The sequence below is a fragment of the Ambystoma mexicanum genome, chromosome 2q (assembly GCF_040938575.1).
Source record: "Ambystoma mexicanum isolate Mex_15411 chromosome 2q, UKY_AmexF1_1, whole genome shotgun sequence".
Classification (NCBI taxonomy): domain Eukaryota; kingdom Metazoa; phylum Chordata; class Amphibia; order Caudata; family Ambystomatidae; genus Ambystoma; species Ambystoma mexicanum.
Window position 1 is genome coordinate 427,272,553 of NC_090924.1, and position 23,554 is coordinate 427,296,106.

Sequence of the window (23,554 nt, forward strand, 5' to 3'; positions counted from 1 at the left end):
TCTGATGGGTCATTTTTATGAGTGTAAAGGTGGGTGGAGCAGAGGGAGTATGTTATTTGCTGTAAGTCTGCGTGAGTTTCTCGATAATGCAGCTGGAGCCATACAAGGGGAGGATACAGGTTCTTGGCTACGTTGAACCTGATAATGTGGTGGTCAGACCACGGGCAATGGGTGTTTGAGTTTATATTTATGTTTCAATTGAGGTCTGCTAACCAGTCAAGGGTGCAACCTTTGGTGTGGATGGGTTCGACGATTTGGTGACTGTAACCTAATGCTGATATTGTATTGGCTAAGGCAAGGGCGTGGTTGTTCTTAAGGTCATTGAAGCCCAAGTTGAAATCTCTTAGTAGTAGGTTCTGGGAGCTAGGATTGGTATTGGTGAACAGGAGTTGTGCTTCATCTTCCACGAATGAGGAGCTAGGACCTGGAGGTCTGTAGATGAGTTGGACATTGAGCGTGGTGGTTTGTGATGTGGTCATTTTGATAGAAAGTAGTTCTCCTGCTTGGAAGGTGGTGTGGTGAGATTCCCAGTGATTCTGGTCGTTTTTAGCTATTATTGCTACACCCCCCCCCCTTTGGATGTAGGTCTCTTAGTCCTGTAGATGGAGTAGTTGTCTGGCACGGCCAGGAGGAGCGCTGGGCCTGCCGCAGCATGGAGCCAGCTTTCAGGAAGTCTAGTGCATTGGCGGTAATCAGGTCAACAATATATAATGCATGTGCGGGGAGTGATCTGGTATTGATGAGCGGCCCCTGGATTGGGGTGGCTATTGCCCAAGTATGATGGTTAGAGGTCTGGGTGATGTCAGTGTTATGCAATTGGGGTGGGGTTTGGTGTCTGCTGTGGTTTGCCTTGGAGGGAACTCCGACAGGTGTCGGTTGTCCTGAGATCCGTGGGCGGGTGGCTACGGAACTGTGAATAGTGTATTTGGCAGAGGCAAAGGTGTGTGGAAGGGTTCTGGCATTCAAGTGCGTGCTCCTCCAAAGGGTGGAGGGGATGGTGGTTGGGACAAGGATCCCTAGGATCTTTTCAGTGCAAGTTGCCAAACTGCTGTTATTGGCGGAGGGGAGATGGACGGCTGCGTGGCTGAGAGTAGGGTTGGTGGTGGACAGCTGGTGAATATCAGTTGTCTCGCTGTGGTGGCTCACTAAATCCCCTTGCTGTTGGGATAGGCATAAAAAGGTGTAAGCAGGTAGACGGTAGGAAGTAGACTGGTGGAATAGTGTGGAAATCCGAAAGGTTGGAGGACATGATGATGGTATCCATGCGTGGGACATGAACCATAGTGGTGAGGGGGCCTGGGCTCGGGTATGTATGTACTGGTCATCAGGTGGAGACTCTCCTCGTGAGCGGTCTGAAGACTGGCAGGTGTGTGTATTGTGCTGCGCCGATTGCTTGGTATGAGGCAAGATGGTGGCCAGGGAGGGATCGATAGATTTCAAGCAAACTTAATTCATGGGGTTAACCGTGATGGCCCAATAGATCGGTACACAGTGTCTCCTGTCGCAGTAAAATAGCAAAACACAGGCTGGGCACAGTAAATTAGGCCACTAATACAGAGTGCTACATAAAACATCGAGTTGCAGGCTAGTTAGAGTAAATTCAGCCATGACTAGAGGGTGCAACGTCGAGTAGCAGGTCAACGGCTAAGCGTGGCAGGATAAACAGCGCATACAGGGTGCCACGCAAAAAACAGCAGGTCATATGCTGGGCACGGTAAGGCCGTGAATATATGGTGCGCGTGACACATTAACAAGTTTATCGCCAGATCCACACTGTAGAATTGACTATGTGGTTTTAGACCATGTAATGCAGGGCCAAGCGTGCACGTCCGCTGAGCAATGATCAGGACAAAGGGGATCAATGAGACTGAGGTTCATTATCGAGGGAAGTTGTTCAGCTAGCAGCTAATTCGTATGGAAGTAAGCTTACTGAAATCGGGTGTGGCGCTTAGGAATAGAGGTGGTACTGGGTATAGCTCTTCTGTGTTGTGGGACGCACGTGTGGTGTAGCAGGGTACCGAAGTTCAGTGGCCCATTGCACGTGATGCAGTGGTAGCGTTAGAAGGGCAGCAATCGGTAAGGGGTGCAGTGGGAAAAGTTGCTGGAATTGCAGATAAATGCTGGACGGGGTGGTGCTCTACAGGGCTCCGGTCGGCCCGGACTGGCGCAGACCAGGCCTTTGACTATGGGCCTTTGAGGTAGGGGCCAGCTTACGCCTACCATGTGTATACTATTGGCCCCAAGTAGATGCTGTGGGCCAATCAAGTGATTGTTGATTCAGCAAAGTGCGCCTCTCAGATAAGCACGAATAAAGGAGCCATCTTGGAAATGGTGGGTGCATTCTCACTACAAGGGAGAAGGCGAGATAACAGACTTTTCGGAACGCTGTTCCCTTCCTTTCAATTTCACGATAAGAACAAGGTGAAGTGGTTGCAGAAGCGAAAGCGGGTGCTTGAGGTGCGCTTTTTGGCACGGTTTGTCAATTTCACAAATTATAGTGCAAGTACACTATTGCGAGGCTCACCGGTATCACGGGATGGGTGCATGAGTGGGACCACGCTGCTCCTGCAGCATGAAGATGACTCCAGTGGTGTGGGCTCCTGCCCTCACTGCGTCGCTGTGATGCTCTGAATCCATTTAAATGGGCCATGATCAGTTTGTGTTTTGGGCAATGTTTTGCATGTTTTTATCTGTTCAAAAAAATGCAATAAAAATCTTACTGATGAGTCATGCGCCCCAGAGTAATGCGGGTATTCTTGTACCCGTTGGTGCCTCAGCCTCCCCGTATCCATGGGATCATGATACTTTATCGTTTTTTTACATGTCTATTGCCTTAGTAGGGGGCCTCTTTAGACAATGTGTTCAATCTTTGGCTGCGTCCCTGAAGTTATTAAAATCTCCCACCCAGAATGTCAGTACACTTGTTTCATATACCAGAAACTCGGCTGTCCTCTAAATAACTGCAGATTGTCTAATATGTGGCCTGTACACATTCAGTATTTGTGATCTACAATCGCGGATGGTGCCTTCAACCAACTCGTACCTCCCATGAGGGTCTACGACCGTACGCTTTAAAACAATGCTTAAAGAGGCATGTATTATGATTGCTACCCTGCAAGAGTAATTAGAATACGACATTAGGAATCTGTGATCGCAAATTGTGCACAACATTATTTAGTTTAGGTGCATTGCGTTTCTTGAAAGATTAATATATTAATCACATCCCTTTAAGTGCCAAGATTTTACATATTTTTTGGTAATTATTAAGACCACAAACATTCCAAGTCATTAATCTGATATCGCTTGTCATAGTTATCCTATATTGTATTCCAATTGGTGCTCAATTTAATTTTTACAGTAATCTTGCTCAGGCCCCTCTGTCCATTCTACATTTCTGAACTGTATGACCAGCTTGTGTCCCTGCCACCAATAGAGACCCGTCCTCCCACCATTCCCCGAAATTGCCAGTGATTTCTATGTTCCAAACCTATAATTGAACAATAACAGACCCCTTGAACTGTCAGTAGCCAATCTACAGTTGAGGTATGGGATCTTCCACCCTGCTGGCCTAGTGTATAGATATATCATTGTGTATTCATTAAACTTGGTGATCAAGCTTATAATTCATTCTTACTGATAGTTGTAGTGACTGCCTCATTTATCAAGTGCTTTGCAACTTTACCCTCTCCCTGTGTGTAGATTGATCTATCTACTCGCCCGTCAAATGAGAGAGTTTGGGAATAGTGATTAAAGCAGGCTCTCTGCATAGTCCTTCATTTTCCCAACCTCTGTGCCCTCTTGGGCCAAGAATTCTAACATTAATTCTACAAGGGCATACTTCCAAGTCTAGTATTTTATACATTGTGTTTTTTTGTGTCTCTGTTGTACCTTTCCATATCTTAAGTCATTCGGGTAACTTCAACTTCCAACTGTTCTATTCCCCTTTTTGATGTGCTCAAATTAGTCAGTTACCTTTGTATAGAATCAACTCTGAAGGCCACTCTGTCTGACTGGATAGTTTTGACTGGCTCGTCTGCAGCTGTACTTCCATTTCTTTCAATCTGATTGACCTCTCCTCTGTTTGATCCCCCATCACTTTAGCTACTTCTGTGTCTTTCTTTGTGCGCTCAGTGTGGTAAGCAAAGTGTGAGAGGTCTTTAGCTTTCCTACTAAATTTACCTTTTGTTTAGACTTTCTAGATCTCCCTCTGTGTGCAATCCAAGCGTATCGGCAGATGTAATAATCCATCATTGATGCTGTCATAAGGTTAGCCAGTTACTGTGCACACCTATAAAGCAGCAGTTCTGTGTGCACGTCTGGGAGATTAGCAACCCCCCCCCCCAAGCGGCGCACCGCTACAGGGCCTCAGGCGGCAAACCGCGCTCGCACTAAATAGCCAATCTGTCAGTGAGGTTCTTCAGTGCTTAGATCGCATGCCTGGCTGAGGTGCATTGAACAGGGAATTCAGCCACTGTCCCCGTGGCATGGGCCCACAGCACTTGCTGGTGCTGAAGTCTCAAGCTTTGGCTGGAGCATACTGACCGGGGAATTCGGTAACCTTCCTTGGCCGGGGCTCATGCCGCTCCCTGGTGCTGTAACATACGGTTTCTGCTAGGTCCCAGTCAGCACAGAATTTATCCTCCAACCTAGTGGCATAGGGTCACATGACAGGAAGCACCCGCTAGCTTAGGTGACTGTTAATGGAGCACCGGTCAACTTGACAGGAGATTATCAATATTTATTTGCCTTTACGCTCCCATTAAAAAAATAAATGTAGACGCTGCATCTGCACCACCTACCAGACTCGTGAATTCTGATATTTTTTGCATCACTCCACGTGATTTTATATTAAGACTGGCTGGCTAAGGAGGAGCTCAACCCGCTGCAACTGGTTAGATGGCCAACTGAATTTTGCAGACAATTGTTTTGATGGGTACAGCAGAAAACGGAACCAGCCTAGTGGTTTCAGCAGTAGTGCACAGACCAATGACTGCCCCATCCACAAACTCATGTCCCACTGAAATATCTGATTATATAGATTAAGAGTGTGAAGAGCTTTACATTGCTCAAAGAAACGAGATAAGGTATGTACAAACTTTACAGGAGCTTCTGTAATGGGATCCAATGATCTCCCCACACAGGAATGAACCCGTGCTCCCCAAGCTGAGCGACAATCCTTGCAAGTTTCGGGGGCTCTGGAGAACCAGACAAATGAGTTGGACTCTGTGTTGACATGTTCAAGGGAGTCTATTTAAAATAAAAGGAGAACACCTATCTAGCCCTAACGCTGTGAGGGAAGTTCCCTGCTCACAAACTAAAACTAATGGTGCTGATCAATGTCCAAAAGTAAATGGTCCTTAGTCCAAATCCTATTCAATTAACTGCCGTACCACTTAAGAAAACTTAACAAAAGAATGAGGCTGGAGCAATTGTCTCTGGCTTCCGCCTGGCCCAACACTTGGATTCCTTTTCCATGAAGACGGTTTTAAAAGTTTGTCATGTTCTGGGTCTATTTACACAAAGTTCATCATTTTCTTGCTGCACAGTCCTCCACCTCTGCAGGTTCAGTATGCCATGTTTTTAGTTCTTTCCATATACTTCTTATGGTTTCCTTTTACGCAGGAAAGGCAAGGTTTTCTTAATGAAAATCCACCATTTTCCAGTTGGGGCTTGACCGTGCCTTGTTCTGGTTTTTAAACACTTGAACCCCCCCCTAGGTTCTCTCTCCTCCCAGCTCTGTCCACTATGTTTGTTTTTTTCAGGACTCCCCAAAGTCCTCTAGCCCTCTGTCAGACTTGCTTTATGAGGGCGTCGGTATGGTGTCTTCCTACACTGATTTTACGGGTTCCTGTAACCCTTCTAGCTTTTCCATCCTTGAGTGTCTTTTTTTCAGTTTCCCAGGGCTCCCCAAAGCCCTCTGATCGAGCTGCTTTGTCTCTATTCGTTTATATGGTTCCTGTAACACTTGTGGCCTTACCAGCCTTGATTATCGATCTTCACCCCTCTCCATGGTGTTACCTTTTTGGAAGTGTTCACTTCTCTTCCGCTGCTCAGCTCAGCAGCTAATGCACTTCTTGTGAGAAGCTCAGAGACCCGGCTCTGCTCTGGAGTCTTGTCTTGGCGTTGGTTACCGGTACCCAGGCCCACCACAACTTCTGTGTGGTTGAGCCACCAGGTGAGATGGTTGCATTTCCATCTGTCTCATTCCTGACTTTGGCTTCTCGGTCGGTCAGGACACCAGCCTCCCTGTGACCGCCTAGTGGTTCGCTCGCTCTCCATGCCACTGCTGGCTCAGTGGTCCATCATGGCTCTGCCCCTCTAGGACATCTTCCCATCAGAGGCGCGCATCTTTGTATGTGTATCCCATTCAAAGTTCCTCTTGGTTTTTTATATGTCATCACAAACCAACTGGGTGTGCCGTTCTTCTTTGACTGGCGTTCGGGCAGGATCCAACATTAGCTGAAGATAGAGATCGAACAAATGTCACTATTTGGTGGATTCAAAACAGAAGTAACAACAGTCTTTCCCCATTAGGCAAACAATGTACGCTGGACCTCGAGTACATTACCGGAATGGGAGCCCTTGTCATCATGTGGGGGGAGTCGCTTGAAGTGGGATCCCCTAGGGAGGGTCTTGCTTAGCAGGGACACCTCCCTCGCTTCAAAGGAGGTGACTCCTCTCTGGGGAGAAGGGACAAATTGGCCAGATTTGTCAAAGGGCCCAGGATTTCCTGACGATAAAGAAAGTTGATGCCGTAAGGCCTTCAACATGCCAGGAACCGCAGAAATTCTTGACACCATTAAGTGTCGGGACTCCTGTAAACCAAGGGTATGTGCCTTGTTGAATGGGTCCACGGGGAAAGATTGGAAGATGGGTGACATCCATGAACATATCCAACTGAGCTGGATGCCAAGAGTGAGTTGGCGAAGGTAGGGTCACCAGAATCCCTGACAATTGTTATACCGTCACATGCTGAATCAGTCTCGGAATTGTGAGGAATGGAGGTCCGGTATAACCCCTGATGTTCTTCCAACTTTGTTAAAAGGCATCATAGGCAGTAGCCTTTGTGTCTTGCCACCAACTGAAAAATCTGGAAAGCTGAGCATTTAGATGAGATGTGTTCTACTTCTATGTGGCCCCATAGAGCATGTATTCTGCAAAGAAACCGAGTTGGCCAAAGTATTGTGCAGGCAGGACAGATATCCTACCTGGATCACAATCTGTCTGTACATAGAAAAATTGGCAAAATCCCCTGCTATCTCAGCCACTGAGCGTGAACAGGGACACTCCTCATCCTGTTGCTGTAATGGACAGTTGACATTTTGTCCATCCTCAAAATAATGTATCAATCCACTTAGTCCTTTGTCAGACACTTCAGGGCGAAGGCGGCCACCATCAACTATAAACAATTGATGTGAATTTTCCTCTTGTGCAGAGTCCACTTTCCCCTATTGTGACCTCCCTGCAAAGCACTTCTCAGCCCAACAAACAGAATCTGATTCTGTGACAAGATCTTGGGACATTGCAAAGTTCTCTTTTCCATTCCAAGCTTGCATGTGATTCATCTACCACTGGAATTCCTTGGTGGCCTCTGCAGGGATTTGAATCAGAGTAGCAGGTGACCTTCCTGAGGTGAAGATCTTTCAACCTTTGGAACGCCTGACAATAAAAAGGACTTGGAAAGATCACGATCGATGCGGAAAGGAGACCCACAATTCATGTCGAAGTCCTCTAGTTCTAGCAGCTCTAAGATTTTATAATCTAATCTTTTTCTTGATGACTTTGATCTTGGATAAGGGAAGTGCCAAAGAGGCTTGAATTGTATCTATGTGAAACCCCAGAGAAACTATTTTCTGACAAGCAATGAGGTAGGATTTTGTCTCCAATTTATTACAAAGCCACACGTTGTAAGAGCGTTATTGTGATGCATAGGTTTAGAGCTACTAGTATCTGTCTGGATTGAGACATAAACTAAACAGCGTCCAGATATATTCGCTGAATTACGTGAGACCTAAGAGCTGCAACCAGAAGTTTTCATCACCTTGATGAAACCCCACTGGGCAGTTGACAACGACGAACAAAAGGCAAAAAGAAATCAATTTCTTGTTGTCCCACACAAATTAAAGAATTCTGATGGGCGGGGGGGGGGAGGCGTGAATGTGAATCTTCGGGTAAGCATCTTTGAGATCCAGCGTGGTCATCCAGTGCCCTGACATCTGTTGGGTGAATACCCTCCATCTTGAAATAATTGTTTTGAACAAAACTGTTGAATTCTCAAAGGTTGGTGACAGGCCAGTGTGATGATTCCCGGGAGATGGTCACCGCACCCCAAGGTGGAGCCACCCCTTTTGGGGCTAGCAAGGTGAACCCCACTACGTTTAACATCCCTTAGGGGACAGCGTAAGGGGGGATCCCTCTGGAGGTGACTCCACCTTACAGGACAGGGACCTCGAGAGGGCTATAAATCAACATCCTTTGCCCCATTCTGTTTATTGGGCTGACCAAACTTTATCGGTTTCCTAGCTTCAATTTGGTGTCCCCCATAGGGTTCTGCATTTGTTCAGTTCATATTCTCTCTTTATACGATTCCTCTTGCCTATGTTATTTCATCCTCTGGTGTTTCTCACCACTTTTATTCAGATGATACACAGCTCTTTTACGTTTCTCCTTCTATTGACTCTGCTCTTACCTCCTGTCTTCTGGCAAGCTAGTCTTGGATGGCGGACCATTATCTCCATCTAAACTCCTCCAAAACTGAGTTTCTTTTCGTTCTGTTGCTACTATTCCACCTCCTGCTCCCTCTTTTTTCCTACTGCTGCTCTCACTATTTCTTCAACCACTCGTAACCCAGGTGTTATTTTCAATTCCTCCCTTAAGTTTTCCTCACACATCTCTGCTACTGCCTGTTCTTGCCGCTTTCAGCGTTTTAATATTCGGAAGACTCTCCCTTCCTCTTTTAATGACACTAAAATTCTTGTCTCCTCCCTTATTGTTTCTCGATTATTGTACGGTTCCTCCCTCCTCCTTGGCCTTCCTGTGAGTCATTTGACCTCTCTCCACTCTGTTTGCAATTCATCCATTCGACTCTACTTTTTCCCTTATCCTCTTGCAACTCTATTTTTCCTTCCCTTGCTTCTCTCCAATGTCTTTCCATTGAATGTCATCTTTTTAACTTCCTATGCATTGTCTGTAGCTGTCTCCATGGCTTGGCCCCTTCTTATTTTTCCTCCTTAATTTCCTTCTAATCACCTTCTTGTTCTATTAGTTTGCAATATTCTTTCCTTATCACTGTTTTTCTCACCTCCATGTGCTAAATCTCTTTCTCTTTTGGCCCCAACATTGGCACGCACTCCCCTTTCCTCGTCTCTGTTTTCGCCCTTTTTATTGTTGTCTTAAAACTCATTTGCTTGCTTATTTATTTAGTTTAATTTTTCAATTGATTTTTACCCTTTCTTTTTTGTTTACGTGCTTTTCCCTATAGCGCTATAGAAATAAAATCAAAATACAAACTACTTGTAGGGTTTGTTTAGGGGCTAGGTTTTACAATAACCATACCCACCATTTTTGTAATTTTATTTTTTATTTATTTTATTTCTATAGTGCCTAACAGATCCCAGAGGCATGATGGCGCTTGGAACAAAAGACTAATAGCACATAACCTGGCATGTGGCAGTACCACAAAATTAGGAGGCTGGTTGACTTGGCTTCAGACCTTACCTGTGTCCAATCTCCTGCAAAGACTATGGAGAGACGCTTGAATCAGCCCCTTGGAGGTGCTTTCCGCGGACAACCAATCACAGAGCAGGCTCAGCTGCTCTCAGATAATTTAAAAATGCCAAACAGGACCTAGGTGGTGTGGACGGCAATAGAGTGCTCACGCCGGTGTTCATGGTCTGAACCAGGTGGTGCACCAGAGTGCAGCGAGTCGTAGCGGAAGGCCGGCTGGAGAAGCCTTGAGAGTCTGCAGAACAAGGTAGGAGGGCCGGCGCAGAGCCCCGCTGAAAGGTCACATAAGCAACTCTGCTCTCCCGGGCAAACTGCAGGAGCATGGCAGAAGGGCATTGGAAGGCCAAGATGGAACCCGGCTGAAAGATTGCATAAGCGACTTTGCTTAGCCTGAGAAGCCGCGAGAACAGGGCAGAGGGTCCTTGGACGACCGAGGCAGAACCCAGCTGAAATTTCTCCGAAGTGATCCTGCACCAACCAAGAACAAACTCCAGCGAAAAGGACCTCGGAAAGCTGAAGTGGAGCCCAGCTCGACAGTGACATACGTGGCTCAGACCCAACACCCCCTCCCGGAGCACAGCTCGAGGCAATCTGGTGCACAGTGGCTCTACAGTGGAAAGGGAGGCAGGCAACCGAGAAGCAAAGGGGTAGATAAACCAGGGTGCGAGAAGAACCCCAGAGTGGGGAGTGAGGAGAGGAACCCTAGAGTGGGGAGAGACGGAGACAATCCCAGAAGCAGAGAGGAAGATGGACTGATAAATCCCAGGGACTTAGCGAGACCTGGCTAGAACACGTGGAGAGCCTCAAAGCACCCCAAAGAACTGTACTATGTGCAAAGACCTTTTTATTACAAGGGACTAGGTTTGGGCCAGGAACCTGCAGCCATCTCCTCAAGTAATAGTTTGAAAAAGTCTTTCTTTTGTTATTTTTAATTTCATTTTGTCTTCTGGGAAGTAGGGACAGAGTAGGATTCTGGATAGATGACTGTTATTTAGGTATTACACATCCTGACAGGCAACGGTTTAAATTTCTTTCATAGAATAGGGTTGAACGGGTAGACCGAAGGAAAGATTTTTTTTTTTTTACTTGATAAGAATACAAAACATTACACTATGCTTTGGTGTCGGAGTCCTGAGTTGGACCTACCACACCAGACCGCATCCACTTTCTTGCGTACCAAAAAATATTTCTTACAAGCCCTGGTGAATCCATGAGGATTTGAAAGCTAGCTTCTTTTTCCTTTAATTCCAGAACCTTCAATGAAACAAGCATATATTCTAATGAGAAAAGTAAATCGGATGGGTATTGGATGCCCGACGGTGAGTTACCTACAGGAGAATGTGGAATCCCTGAATCGGTTGAAGAACCCATGGATTGTGAGTATGGCTTTCACCCCTGCTGTGAGGAGCGGACATGGCCTTTGATGGCCCCTACCCAGCTGGGGGCTGTTCAAGGCTGTGTCCACCCTCGACAGTGGTGGTCAAAGCCATTCGCACCCCAGGGTTTATTCGACGCAAATCTCTTGAAAAAAAAAAACAAGATAGCCCCTTTTCCCTATGGCAGTGGCCATGTCCCTTTTCTATATCTATGTTGGCAGCCGGGAGCGGCATTAGTGCGGTACTGGAGCATTAAGTTCCGGTCCAGCAGATTAGTGGGGAGGAATGGTAGGTTGGTGTGCGGGGAAAGGGGGTGCAGAAGGGGTTGGGTTTGTTATGGGGAGTGGGGCGGCAAACATGAGAGGCTCCCTGTTGCCTCCACATGTTAAAAAAAAACACAAAAAGAAAGAAAAGATGGCACCACCCGGGTAAGTATATTCTCGCCCGTTGTTCCAATGGCACTTCCCTAGGTGCAAATTGTGCTTAACCAGCAAAGAAATAACCCAGCCAAACTATCCCCATTTTCTTTTCTCTTGGAAGGAAACCTGCAGCCTGGAAGCACTTATCCCTTTATGAAATCCTCGATTTACTGAAGCTGGATCTTTTGTGCCAACCTCTGATGTGCTGGGGAAAGAAATGTGCTGATGTGAGGCTTGTTTGCTGCCTGGTACTGAAAGAGATTTCTGGGGTCCTTGAAAACACTGAACGGGGAACCAACCCTATACCTTTCCTGGCCTGTCCCAAAACACACAAGCCAGATACCCTTTTCAAAGAGCCTTGTCTAAGGATGTGTACAGCCCACACATTTGGAAATGGCATTAATGTCCCCAAATAACAAGGAACCTGCATCCGTACCCGGCTCTTTGACTGCTAAATCAGCTGGTTTTGGGGTGCAAGGTCAACTAGGCAGCTTTCACATGCTCCGTAGCCTGCGCAACGTTAGCATTGCTCGGGAAGCAAATGGTACTCTAGACCCACTCTCTAAGCGGAATGGGGTCAATCATCACATTCTTTTCCATTGTCTCCCCTGCCAAATCAAATATTTTAGTCACTGGTCGCGAGATATCGAGAACCATGTCCTGGTATGACTTTAATGCTTTGTCCAGTCCCTTGTTTGGATCCCTCTTTGATTTGGCCCTGAAGGTTACCAACTGGGGATCTAGTTCTGGTTTGACCAGTGTCACTGATGGCCTCAAGAACACAGTAACTCACACAGACAGTTCAGTGATTTTAATGTTCAGATTAGTAAAGGGGCTTGCTAAAGGACAGTCCTTTCATGTAGTGTGGCCCGTTCCCTCCCTACCGCAGGCTTCAACCCCATGCTTTAATCTACAGATTGGGAGCTCCAACTATTTCTGAAGCTATCGGGCTGGTTGTGATGGCCTAAACACCCACTCTCGCTGACTCCCTATGGGAACAATATAGGTGTTCCCTGATTTAGGTAGTGTAACATAAGGATTGGTCCCTTTTGGATACTCCGGCCACAGTTGGTCTTTTTCTTTAATGCCATTGGATTGCTTTTACTCTCCTCTCTCTACCCACCCACCGTCTCTCCTCTTTCCCCTCACACTCCTTATTCTCTTCCTTTGATTTCCTTCTCTACTACCTCCCCCTCCAATTTTATCCATCACTAATTTAATCTTTTATAACACTCTCCCCTCTCCGCTCTACTACTGCTCTCATCCATGTATTCTCCCACAGTCCTCCTCTGTTCACTCTTCCAGTCCCCTTTTCATTCTCTGCATGCTCTCTTAATTTCACTCGCACACCTTGCATGCACGCTCTCCCTCGCCAACCAATGCCTCACCTTGCACACTCCTTTAGCAAGTCTCCTCCACACTCCCACACCATCCTTCCTCCTTTTGGTCCTCCTGCTCCTCTCTTGACCTCACCCAAATAAGCCACACCTTAGTGCTTCATGTTCGCCTTCTTGTCTCCACCCTCTGACCACCTTCCCTCCCCATTGTCTCTCTTCCTCTCCTGGTTCTCCAGGTCAACCACTGACTTTTCCTTTCTAAAAGGGAGGTTATAGGTGAGCTAAAGCACAAAAGGGGTCTTGAGCCCGCCCCTTTCTTGTACGCGACTCCACCAGCTCTGGTTAATGGTGGCCCGCTCCAGCAAGATTTAATTTCTATGTCCCAGTTTGAGTAAGGTCTTCCAAGTGTATGCTCTGTGGCCTTACAGGTAAGAGGATTGTCCATGCGGGTTTGATCACGTGTGTTGAGAAAGAAGTTTCCTGGAGGAGAATGCTCTGCATCCCCATTGCTGCAGGAGCGGTTTTCCTTGTGCCGACCCAGGCCCAGTAGCGTTGCTTTCTTTGTTCTGCTGTGTGTGTATTGCTCAGAGGTCTGGTTGCTCTCTATGGCTGTTTCCCTGGCAAGCTGCTCGTCATTCTCTCACTGCTGTGCCTGCTGGTTCTTGAAGTCCTACTGGGAAAAATAAGAAATTGGCCAGCATTGTGCAATACAGGCATGGCGAAAGAAGAAGTGGTACATATTTTAAATGTACAGGGATTGGTGCCCTCCCAACTCGCACTCCCTGCCTCTGGTAAAAACCACAGTATGCTTCCCACCCCAGGTTGATGGGGGTCACTATCCCCTCTTGACCGGTTCAGTTCTCTGACCCTGAACACAGTGTAAGGTCTGGGGCGTTTCGCTGTAAGCTTGTTCTTCTCTTGAGTTTGGCAAGGTTTACACCATCTCCTATCTAAATAGGATAGCCACATTAGGTATGGCGGGTGGGGGGTTTCACTCCCTGTATCTTGGATCAGTCACCTCATCTGGATTAAACCAGGTATTCTCCTGACTATCTAAGATTCCCTTATTGGCATCGGACACTTGACAAAGGGAAGCATGCCCTTTACCCTTATGGGATGTGACGGGATACATTTGCTGGCCTTTATTCTTTGGAATGAAAACCAGGTTAAGAATCCTTGTTACAGTCTGCCTCTCTCCCCCAAAGGAGGAGGGCAATACCACACCCCTCTTTCTTTTGCTGGACTTGCTACCTTTAGTCAAGGTCCTAGATGAGATGGCTTTTAAGAGGTGAACCTTTTTATTCTGAAGGGGCAGACCCCACACAAGACATTGCGTTTAGAAACCACCTTGACTATTCCTGCCTGGATTGGTGTCTTTACATAGGCTTCGCCTGATCCAGACATGTTAGCCTGCAAGAAGTGCAGCTCGACACCAGGATTTAAATGGAGATTTTTTATTCTTAGACTTACCCCTTCTTTTTCTGGGAAGAGTAGTAAAGGGGGTATCCGTCACGGTTGAGGACAAGGACTGAACCTTCCCCAATAATGAAAAACAAAGGTTAATTAGATGTAGAAACTGCTCCTGGGTATGTTGGATCTAGAAAGGGTAGACTCCTCCATATTTAACTAGCAACCTAGCAGAAGTCAGAAAACACCATGACAAATATTCTTATAACAATCTAATTACTGTACTGGAGATCGATGACACACAGTATCACAACAGTGCCTTTTTGAGATGCAAGGATCTAGTGGACTGTGGAAAATTCCTCCATATGCACTCCAAAGCGAATACATGGAAGGGCAGATCTACTAACAAGGAATATGGCCACAGCCACACCCCAACCCACTGTGAGCCGAAACGACCACTGCGGTGTATCCCAAAAAGCGGAACCGGGCCAGTGTAACACCCCATCAGCCCTCAACCTGTGCAAGCTCACAGAGGCGGTCCATGCCACATTCCCTCAAAGTAAATCAGAAAGGGATACTTGCCGCGGTATGGGACCACAGCTCCTTCATGAAGCCCCTAGAATAAAGTACATATGTTGAAGGAACAATTATGAGCAAACACACTTAACTGAAGCTGGCAGCAGCAAAGATGAGGAAGGACCTCTTGTGACGTTTTTATAAGCGTGGGACTGATTATAATCAACTTGGGATATGATATGCATGTTCAAGATGTTATTTTCTCTACTTCAAAGTTACCTTTTTGTTTGTTTCAATAAAGAAGATAATGAAAAATCGCAGCCTGTGTGTTTTGACCTAGAATACTTTGGGACGTTAATAAGTGTCTTGTTTTGCATAGTAGTAAAAATGGATGATAGGAAATAAAATGTTGCCTTTGGGTAAACCCTTAGATTGCCATTGGTTGTATAGCTTGTCGGGTATGGCAGTGAGAAACCATATGACCCATATAGCCTACAGTTTATTTCATATGTATTTGCCGAAATACAAGATATTTATTTCCTTATGACATGTTGTGTATGTTGCATTTTTCTATAGGATAGTGAGTTTTCTGACTTGGAGCTTTCCGCTGCAGGGGAGAATGGAGAGAATGCCCCCATCTACTGTATCTGCCGGAAGCCTGATATCAACTGCTTCATGATGTAAGGATCCATTAGTTTATGAGTGAATCATTCCATGTATTAATCTTATTTATATGACCTGCAGCATTTTTAGTGTATTTTTCATATTGTAAAATGTATTGTACATGATACGGACCAATGTATTCGATTGCAATCGACTGTTTAATATTTGTGGTTTTGTGAATTAATTGGTTACTGTGGAAGTTAGCCATGGTCCAAAAAACAAGATGGAAACTGTACGGTGTATCCGTACAGCGTTGCTCCGGATTGCCAGTTTGTTTACCTTTGGGGCTTCCTTTAAAGCACAACACACCAATTTTTTAAATTGATTTTTCCAACATATGGAAATTATTTTTTTTTCCTTTATTGGCATTTCAAATTTTTACAACAAGAACGCTCCCCAAGCCGCTCCAAAAATCAACAGTAGGTTTGACTTCATAGAGTTAGATTTTGCTACACCAAGTATTTGTTTCATGCTTCTATCTATTTCTGCCCAATATCCTGCCAAGACCGGACATTTCCACCAAATATGTCCCCAGTCCCCAAGTGGGGGGGCGCCAGAATCCAGTGACGTACCTGGAAATATTGAAAGCATTCTGATTCATTGAAACCGAGGTCAAGCTTGCATTGAGCAAAGGATTTAGGATCCCTACCCAGAAATATATCCCGTAGTTTCAAACAACCTGCACATTTCCATTTAGTGAAAGCCAGAGGGTCTAGGCCAGGGGGAAAACTAGGGTTAAGGAAACGGGGAGTGAAAGGCAAGAGGAATTCTGTGAGTTTATTTTGTTTCACCGCTAGATCCCAAACATTTTCCACTAGGGCCGTGTTCTTGGTCTTATGAATATTAAGGGGGCGATCTTTTTTAGGAAGCCAAAGAATTTCACCTAATTGCGGTCCCCCAACTGCGCGTTCCACCTGCAGCCAGCGATTGTCTACATTTACACCCCGTCAGTCCCTTACTATATGAAGCTGAGCTGCTAGTTAACATTTATAAAGGTTAGGTTGACCAAGACCGCCTTTGTTAGTGGGAGTGATTAAAAACTCATATGCTATCCTGGGAGTTTTGTTATTCCATATATAAACCGAGATCTTTTCACAGAGCGTTTTTTAAAAATGGGTCCACAGCTCGAATTGGTAATGCCTGGAAAAAATATAATATCTTGGAGAGAATGGCCATTTTTATCACATTGATTCCTCCTAACCAGGAAATCGAGAGTGACCTCAATTTCTCCAGTTGGTTCTGAACAGAATTTAATCTTTACTAAGCCTTTTATAAGTTTTACATTGAATAAAAACTGCTGTCTTTTCAGTTTGTCATTGCAATGAGATATTACAGCTGCTTGGACACCATCAACCACTCCATCCTCGGCTTGTCTCTGTCAAATACCTGGCCTCGGATCACTCTCCCTGCATATAGAGCTAGAAAACGGCCAAACTAAGCCAGCGGCAATGTGGGGGTTGAACAGGTACAACTTGGGGAACCCAGAAGTAATGGAGGGGCTGGCTCGGACCTCGAGTACTTCATTGAAAACGAGGGATGTGTGAACAGCCCAGTCATGCTCTGGGAGGACTTCAAGGCAGTGTTTCGTGGTAGGCAATGTCGCTGACAACAGCTGCACGATAGAAACATACTCGAGAGGTTGAGGAGGCAGAAATGCAAGCGCAGCAACTGGAAGAAGAATGACTTGCTTTCGGCAACCTGAGCCTTGTCACGGCGCAAGAGACTCTAAGGAATGTAGCCCTGGACAATGCAAGGCAGGCACAATGGGCAATGCGGAGCAAAGTCCACGAATCTGGGGCTAAGTCAGGGAAAATACTGGCATGGCTAGAGAGGAGAGAGGGGGTGAAGGGACTGGTGAAGGGACTGGTACGGACAATACAGGACCCGAAAGGTACAACACTAACGGAGGATGGGGAAATCACCAGGGCATTTGCATTCTTCTATAAGGAGCTGTACAGCATCCTGAGTGATCTGACCGGGCTGTGTGTGCATCAATTCCACAGGACGTCTTACAGCCCTACAGCACACCAGAAAGGCGGACATGACCGAAATAGAGGTGGCGACTGCGCTCCTGCAGCTACAATCGGGCAAAACGCCGGGGCCTAACGGCTTCCCAGCCGAGATCTGGAAGCGGCTCACAGATGGTCACAGGACCTATGCACCGCCTCTTCAAGCAGTGTAAAGTCGATGGGATCCTCCCCCCCACCCCCCGGATCTGAGGAAGGCATGTATAGTGATCCTGCCAAAGGCACGGAAGCCCCGCAAAGTTGCGCCTCACATCGGCCGATTTCGCTGGTTAACAGCAATCAAAGTGCTGGCATGGATCTTCGCCAAATGCCTTCTAGGTGTCATAGACCCTTTAGTACACCCAGACCAGTTTGGGTTCATGCCCACCAAGTCCACGTGCATGAACATCCGTATAGTACAGATGGGGATAGACCAGAGAGCACAGCTACAAACACTGGCAGCACTCCTGACCATTGACTTCGAAAAAGCTTTTGGTTTTGTAAGATGGGAGGCGCTGTGGGAAATCATGGGCCGCATGGGGTTCGGGGAGGGCTTCCTCAGGTGGGTTTGCCTGTTATATGCAGGCCCCGAGTTAATGGTTAATGATTAGCTACATGGGGACCCGGGACTTCTGCATGTGGTGATAGAGAGAAGATGGATGGGAAGGAACCACCCAAACAAGTACTATACGGGGACGGGACAACGGGCACAGCCCTCCCCCGGATGACAAAACATACCAGACCGAAGTGGAGGGAGGCACACCAAGACATGGGTTGGGGAGGAGGCCTACCCTAGACCATCCTCTGTGGAATAACAGACTTCTCCCAGAGCTTAAGAAAATGGGACATGTCAAACAATGGGAAGACCTGGGCATAAAGGATCTCGCTGATGTGGTACTTGGGGGGGGTGTGGGGGAGAGGGGGGTTGGAGGGGGTCCCTCCTCCTCCCCCCTTTTGCAGAATTGCAGGACTACTTTGGGATTCTGTGCAGGGACTATTATACAACTATCCCACTTAATGAGATCCAATTTCCTGCCCTGGAAGAGGTTCCTGCATGCTCACCACCAGAAGCGAATGTCTTTCTGGAGCGTATAAATAAGGTCACCTCGACGCTATAACAGGCGCTGACAGCCTTTGGTTCTCCCGAACTATCCTGACTTTGGGGCGAATGGGAGGGTGATGTGGGAAAGCTGGACCCGGTGGAGTGGGTCGAAGCACTCTTGTTCCCAAAGTAAATTGCGATAGCAGCTAGGCTGCGCCTGATTCATATTAAGTATTGAACATGGTGTATTACTCAAGAACATCACTGGCAAAATGGGCAGCGGCTGACCAGGATAACTATCTGCGGTGCGGAAGAGATGGGGGCACCTTCTTTCACACATAAAAGAATGTGCACAAATACAAGTGTTCCAGGACAAATGCACACTGAAACAGTCGGCAACGATTGGGATGGTGGTCCCCTGAGAGCCCAAAATATGGCTATACACGGGGGGAGTTGGGAGGATGGGGGGGAACTGGGTTAACGAAATATAACTACGCATATACGGGGCCTGGGGCTGCCCACCGAAATTCCAAAAGGTTTGAGTCGGATGGGAGGGATGAGTGGGGGCTAGAGGGGTGATTTACCATATGCTGCACGAGAAAGACATTACCCGCATTGCCACCTTTACAATGATGTATACGATTCTCAGATGTGTGAGTACATTTTGAACCACTGCAAATACAGCCACGTGTTTCGTTTGTTGTAACGTTACTAAAGGCAATAAAAAGAGTTAGGAAAAAACAAAACTAAAACACTCAGTCCTCCTCGACCGGCTCCACTGACCTGGAATCTGAGACTTGCCACTCAACTGGATTGCCTCATTCCTTAACGGGAAACCAATCACTATTCTTCCCCTCCCCCCCACACTTTTTACCTCTTCAGCTCGACCAGTGAACACTGGAGTACCCCAGTGAGCTTGCCTCTCTTCGTTCCTTTTCAACCTCTATATGAGCCCGCTACCAGTGATCATCCACTCACATAACCTCACCTGCTACAATTATGGTGACGACACCTAAATCATCCTGAAAATCCCAAGACGAGCTCTGATCACCCCCCCTGACATAGCGGCTTGCCTAAATGATATAGACCTATGGATGTCTAGAAACCACCTCCTTCTCAACCCAGGGAAAATTGAGATGATGGTATGTGGCAACACAGCTCTACTCCTGCAACCACTCCCATGGCCTACCTCCCTCTGCACCCCTCCCGCCACCTCTGACACAGTCAAAAACCCTGGCTTCATATTGGACTCGGACCTAACTCTGCCCCACCAGATCAACAATGTATCTAAATCCTGTTGCTACCACCTCAGACTTCTAAGACGCATCTTCCCTTATCCCTCCTTCCTCCAACCAAGTGGCTTCTATTATGTCAATCGTCATGTCCAGATTAGACTGTGCAAACTCCATGTGCCTGGGGGTTTCGGCATACCAAATGAACAAACTCCAAAGAGTCCAAAACGCAGCCGCTAAACTTCTCCTTGCACTAGGGCGAAGGGACCACATCTCGCCTGCTCCTTGCACCCTCCACTGGCTACCTATTGGATGAAAGGCCACCTTCAAAATCCTGTGCATCACCCACCGAGCAGTGCACAAGGGCGGCCCATCATACCTCCAAGAGAAGACTATGCGCTACCACCCAAAATGCAGCCTAAGGTCAAGCACGGGCCTCCTAGTCCTAATTCCAGCTTCCAATTCTGCCAGACTTGGAGGGTCAGCCTACTCTACCCTTGCACCAACTCTATGGAATTCGCTACCCCCTCATATTCGGCACAACCAGAACTACATGGCCTTCGTAAAGCAGTAAAAACATGGCTTTTCCCAAATCCTTGAACAGGTCCGCCCATGGCCATATACCCATCCCCTTATCGCCATTGTCCTGTGAGAATCGGCACTAACCTGAAACAAAACATCACTGCAGAATATCCCAAGAAGCATCCAACAACCCAACTCAAAATCCCTAGAAAGACGCTGAAAATGGGCCCTTGAAGTCCAACCACAGAACGTTTCGAAAAGGACTGCCCATCCAAAATAAATGATCATACCCTCACTGGCCAGGAGCCACCCACCGATAACCAGTCAATCATTCATACCATTATGCTCAATCTTCTCTTTACATCAACAAACAATAGAACGCAGCTACACCCCTCGATCAATTCGCACACATATCTACATTGCTCATAAAACAACTCAACTGCCTGGTAGAATGCAGCTATGCCCCACGAACAATTCGGCCTAGCAGCGCACACATTCTCCCACGCATGCCTCATGGCAGCAAGAATGCAAATTCGGAAACCACACTCCTTGCTGCGCACATTACACTGATCTCTCACATCACTGCACCTCACTTTGCATTAGAATGCAGCCAACCCATGAAAACCACTCTGGCTGCTCACAAGGCAAGTGCACCCAGGCACTATATGCTACACTAATCTTTCAAATGATATGGACCACGGTCCCTGAGGGCATTCAACCCAACAGCGCTTTGAGGTCATACCAACAGTATATAAAGCGCTATACAAATTCACTATAACATAACATTTGTTTGAACATAGTAAACCGTTAACTGCTAAACATACCCCACCTCTCCTTTCCCCTCTTTGGCAGCTAAAACAGCAAAGGTTCCCTATTAAAGAGAGAAAGTCTTCTTTTTTTGTTTTGATCACTTAAGTGGTACAGGCTGCAGATTTTTGTTTTGGTACATAATGGACCTCATTGAAAGGTTGGCGGTAACACGCTGGTGCTACCGGCGGGTTGCCACTGACCTCGAAACACTGAACCCGCCGCCTGACTTCCTGGTGCCACCGGGACATTACAAGTCCCGGCAAAGCGGGAAGTCAGGCGGCACATTCAGTAACTCCCCATTCTTGTGGAGTCCCACAGGAATCTATGGGAGTGGGGAGAAGAAAGCACTGTTGCTAACAGTGCTGGTTCTTCCGTGACAACTCTGCCTACTGGGGCGGATGTTCCCGGCTGGGTCAGACCTGCTCTATGGCCCCTGCAGGCAGACTCGTAGTGTGGCGGTCCGGAAACAAGGATGCTGTTAAGATTACCGGCACTCTTTGTGTTTCCGGACCGCCACACTCTGAATGAGGCCCAATGTCTTTTCTAATGGACTGTTAACATTGTACATATTGAAGTCCTCATCTGTTTAACTGAACAGTGCATTTCTGATAGTTTTTCTCCTAAAAATGGGTGCCTTGTTTTTTTTTCAAAGGTTTTATGCCGTTTTGTTAGTCTAAAATCCTGATTTTTCACCTAAACAACTTTAAAAATATGCTCTGTACTCTCTAAACCTTCTTTGAGGTTACATTATCTTTTTTATTACATTTTATTGTGCAAATTAGTTAATTACAAAACCTTATACACACGTTTTATTAACATATTTATTAAGAAAATAAAAACATAAATTCATATTACTAAATACGCTTCTTTGTACGGAATAACATGGACAGTCTTTATCGATCAATATTACATCAACATTTTCATCCATATATAAAAAGCGCCCCCAATATATACCTGACATGTTGCTGCATGAATTGTGGCCCAATATTGATCTGAGGTTATCGAGGCTATATCACTCGCTAATTCCCTATAAACCCTTAAATAAAAAACATTTAGCTTTATACACCCTGTGAGTAAATGTCTCGCTGTTTCTACTTCACTTCCAGAAAAACTGCAATTCCTAAATTCATATGGAACTGAGTTCTAGCCATCCATATATTCTTTACAGGGGAGTATGTTAAAGTGTAAGAACATCATACATCTTTTAAAATCGGGTTTACCATATTTCAATAAATAAGCACTCAGTTTACAATTTTTAAAACATTGCAAAATATAATAAACATCTCTTATTAGTACTAAGATGCTCCAAGGATTTTATCATATCCCATGCTAATGCCTTCTCCCTCAGTAGGGGATTAAAACGGGGATCCTCACTATCATATTCAGTATTGTTCAAATTGATATCAAGAAGAACAGAATTCACATTTACTTTTAACATGTTAAAATATATAGATCTAGCAGTCTGAGCTATAAGTCCAAAAAGACTATCCTTTCCTTCATATCTCATGATCTTGTTATATAATTTAACCCTGGGGTTTCTCAGTGTAGAAAGGGAAACCCTACCCAGTACACATGTAATGGCTTCAATCGGAACTGCACCAGGGAGCCTGCGCACAGGTTTCCAAAACGTATCCTCTAATTTGTCCAGCCATAGTACATATATATTTTTTTATTTTTATTTTCGCATAGCTGTCATAGAACTCAATGATTAAGCTTCTTGACACCATGATCGCCTTTTCGATTTTTCGTGTCATTCCAGCGAATGCTGTTGCCTTCATCATTAATACCAATGTTACCATTGGGAGCTTTAATTGGATTCTGCTGGTGATTCGTTGTTTGTTCCAGCAACAAGCATAGTGGTAAATGGTCACTTTCATCGCAAATTGTTATTGCCATATCTTTAACCATTTGGATGGCTTTGGCGTTGACACACATGAAATCTATTGTGGATGCTGGGTTACCACTAAATTGTGTGTGGGATACATGTGCATCGCCTGTACAGAAGCCATTTAAGCGTGTAATTGCATGTTCGTTAGACAGTGGCATCCATTTCTTTCCACTGCGAAACACAGCATTCTTTGGAGTTTCTGTATGTGACCCAGTATTCAGCATGTTTGCTGTCCCTGAAAGTTCGATATATGCATTAAAATGGCCTACAATTATTAGAGGTGACACTAGATTATATTGCTGTATTATGGATCTCACTGCCGCCACGTACTCTTTCGTTGCGATGTTATTTGCAGGATCATATATATTTATTAGTACAAGACTTCTTGTGCCATGATTCAGAACTGCTGCTAATATATTTAAGGCTGAGCAGGCAATTTCTCCCATTTTCCAGGGTAAGGCAGCAGTAATGAGTAAACCTCCCTTTGGCTGACCCTTTAGTCGCTGGTTTTAGTGATGGTTGTGCGGCCGTGTAATTCAACAGCATTGCACAGCCAGGTCTCCCGCAGAGCTATGATCGAAAATGTTTTTAAGTAAGTAATGAGGTCCTC

The 23,554-nt window shown here is 46.0% G+C and overlaps 1 protein-coding gene across 3 annotated transcripts in view; it reads left to right on the forward strand.

The window, feature by feature from the left end:
• The window catches only part of CXXC1 (CXXC finger protein 1), a 799,643-nt gene that overhangs the window by 26,752 nt on the left and 749,337 nt on the right, over positions 1–23,554 (forward strand). For all 3 annotated transcript variants that reach the window (XM_069647456.1, XM_069647457.1, XM_069647458.1), the window contains one exon: positions 15,358–15,461. In XM_069647456.1, coding sequence (XP_069503557.1) covers positions 15,358–15,461 — 104 coding nt within the window. The remainder of the gene's footprint in view (positions 1–15,357; positions 15,462–23,554) is intronic.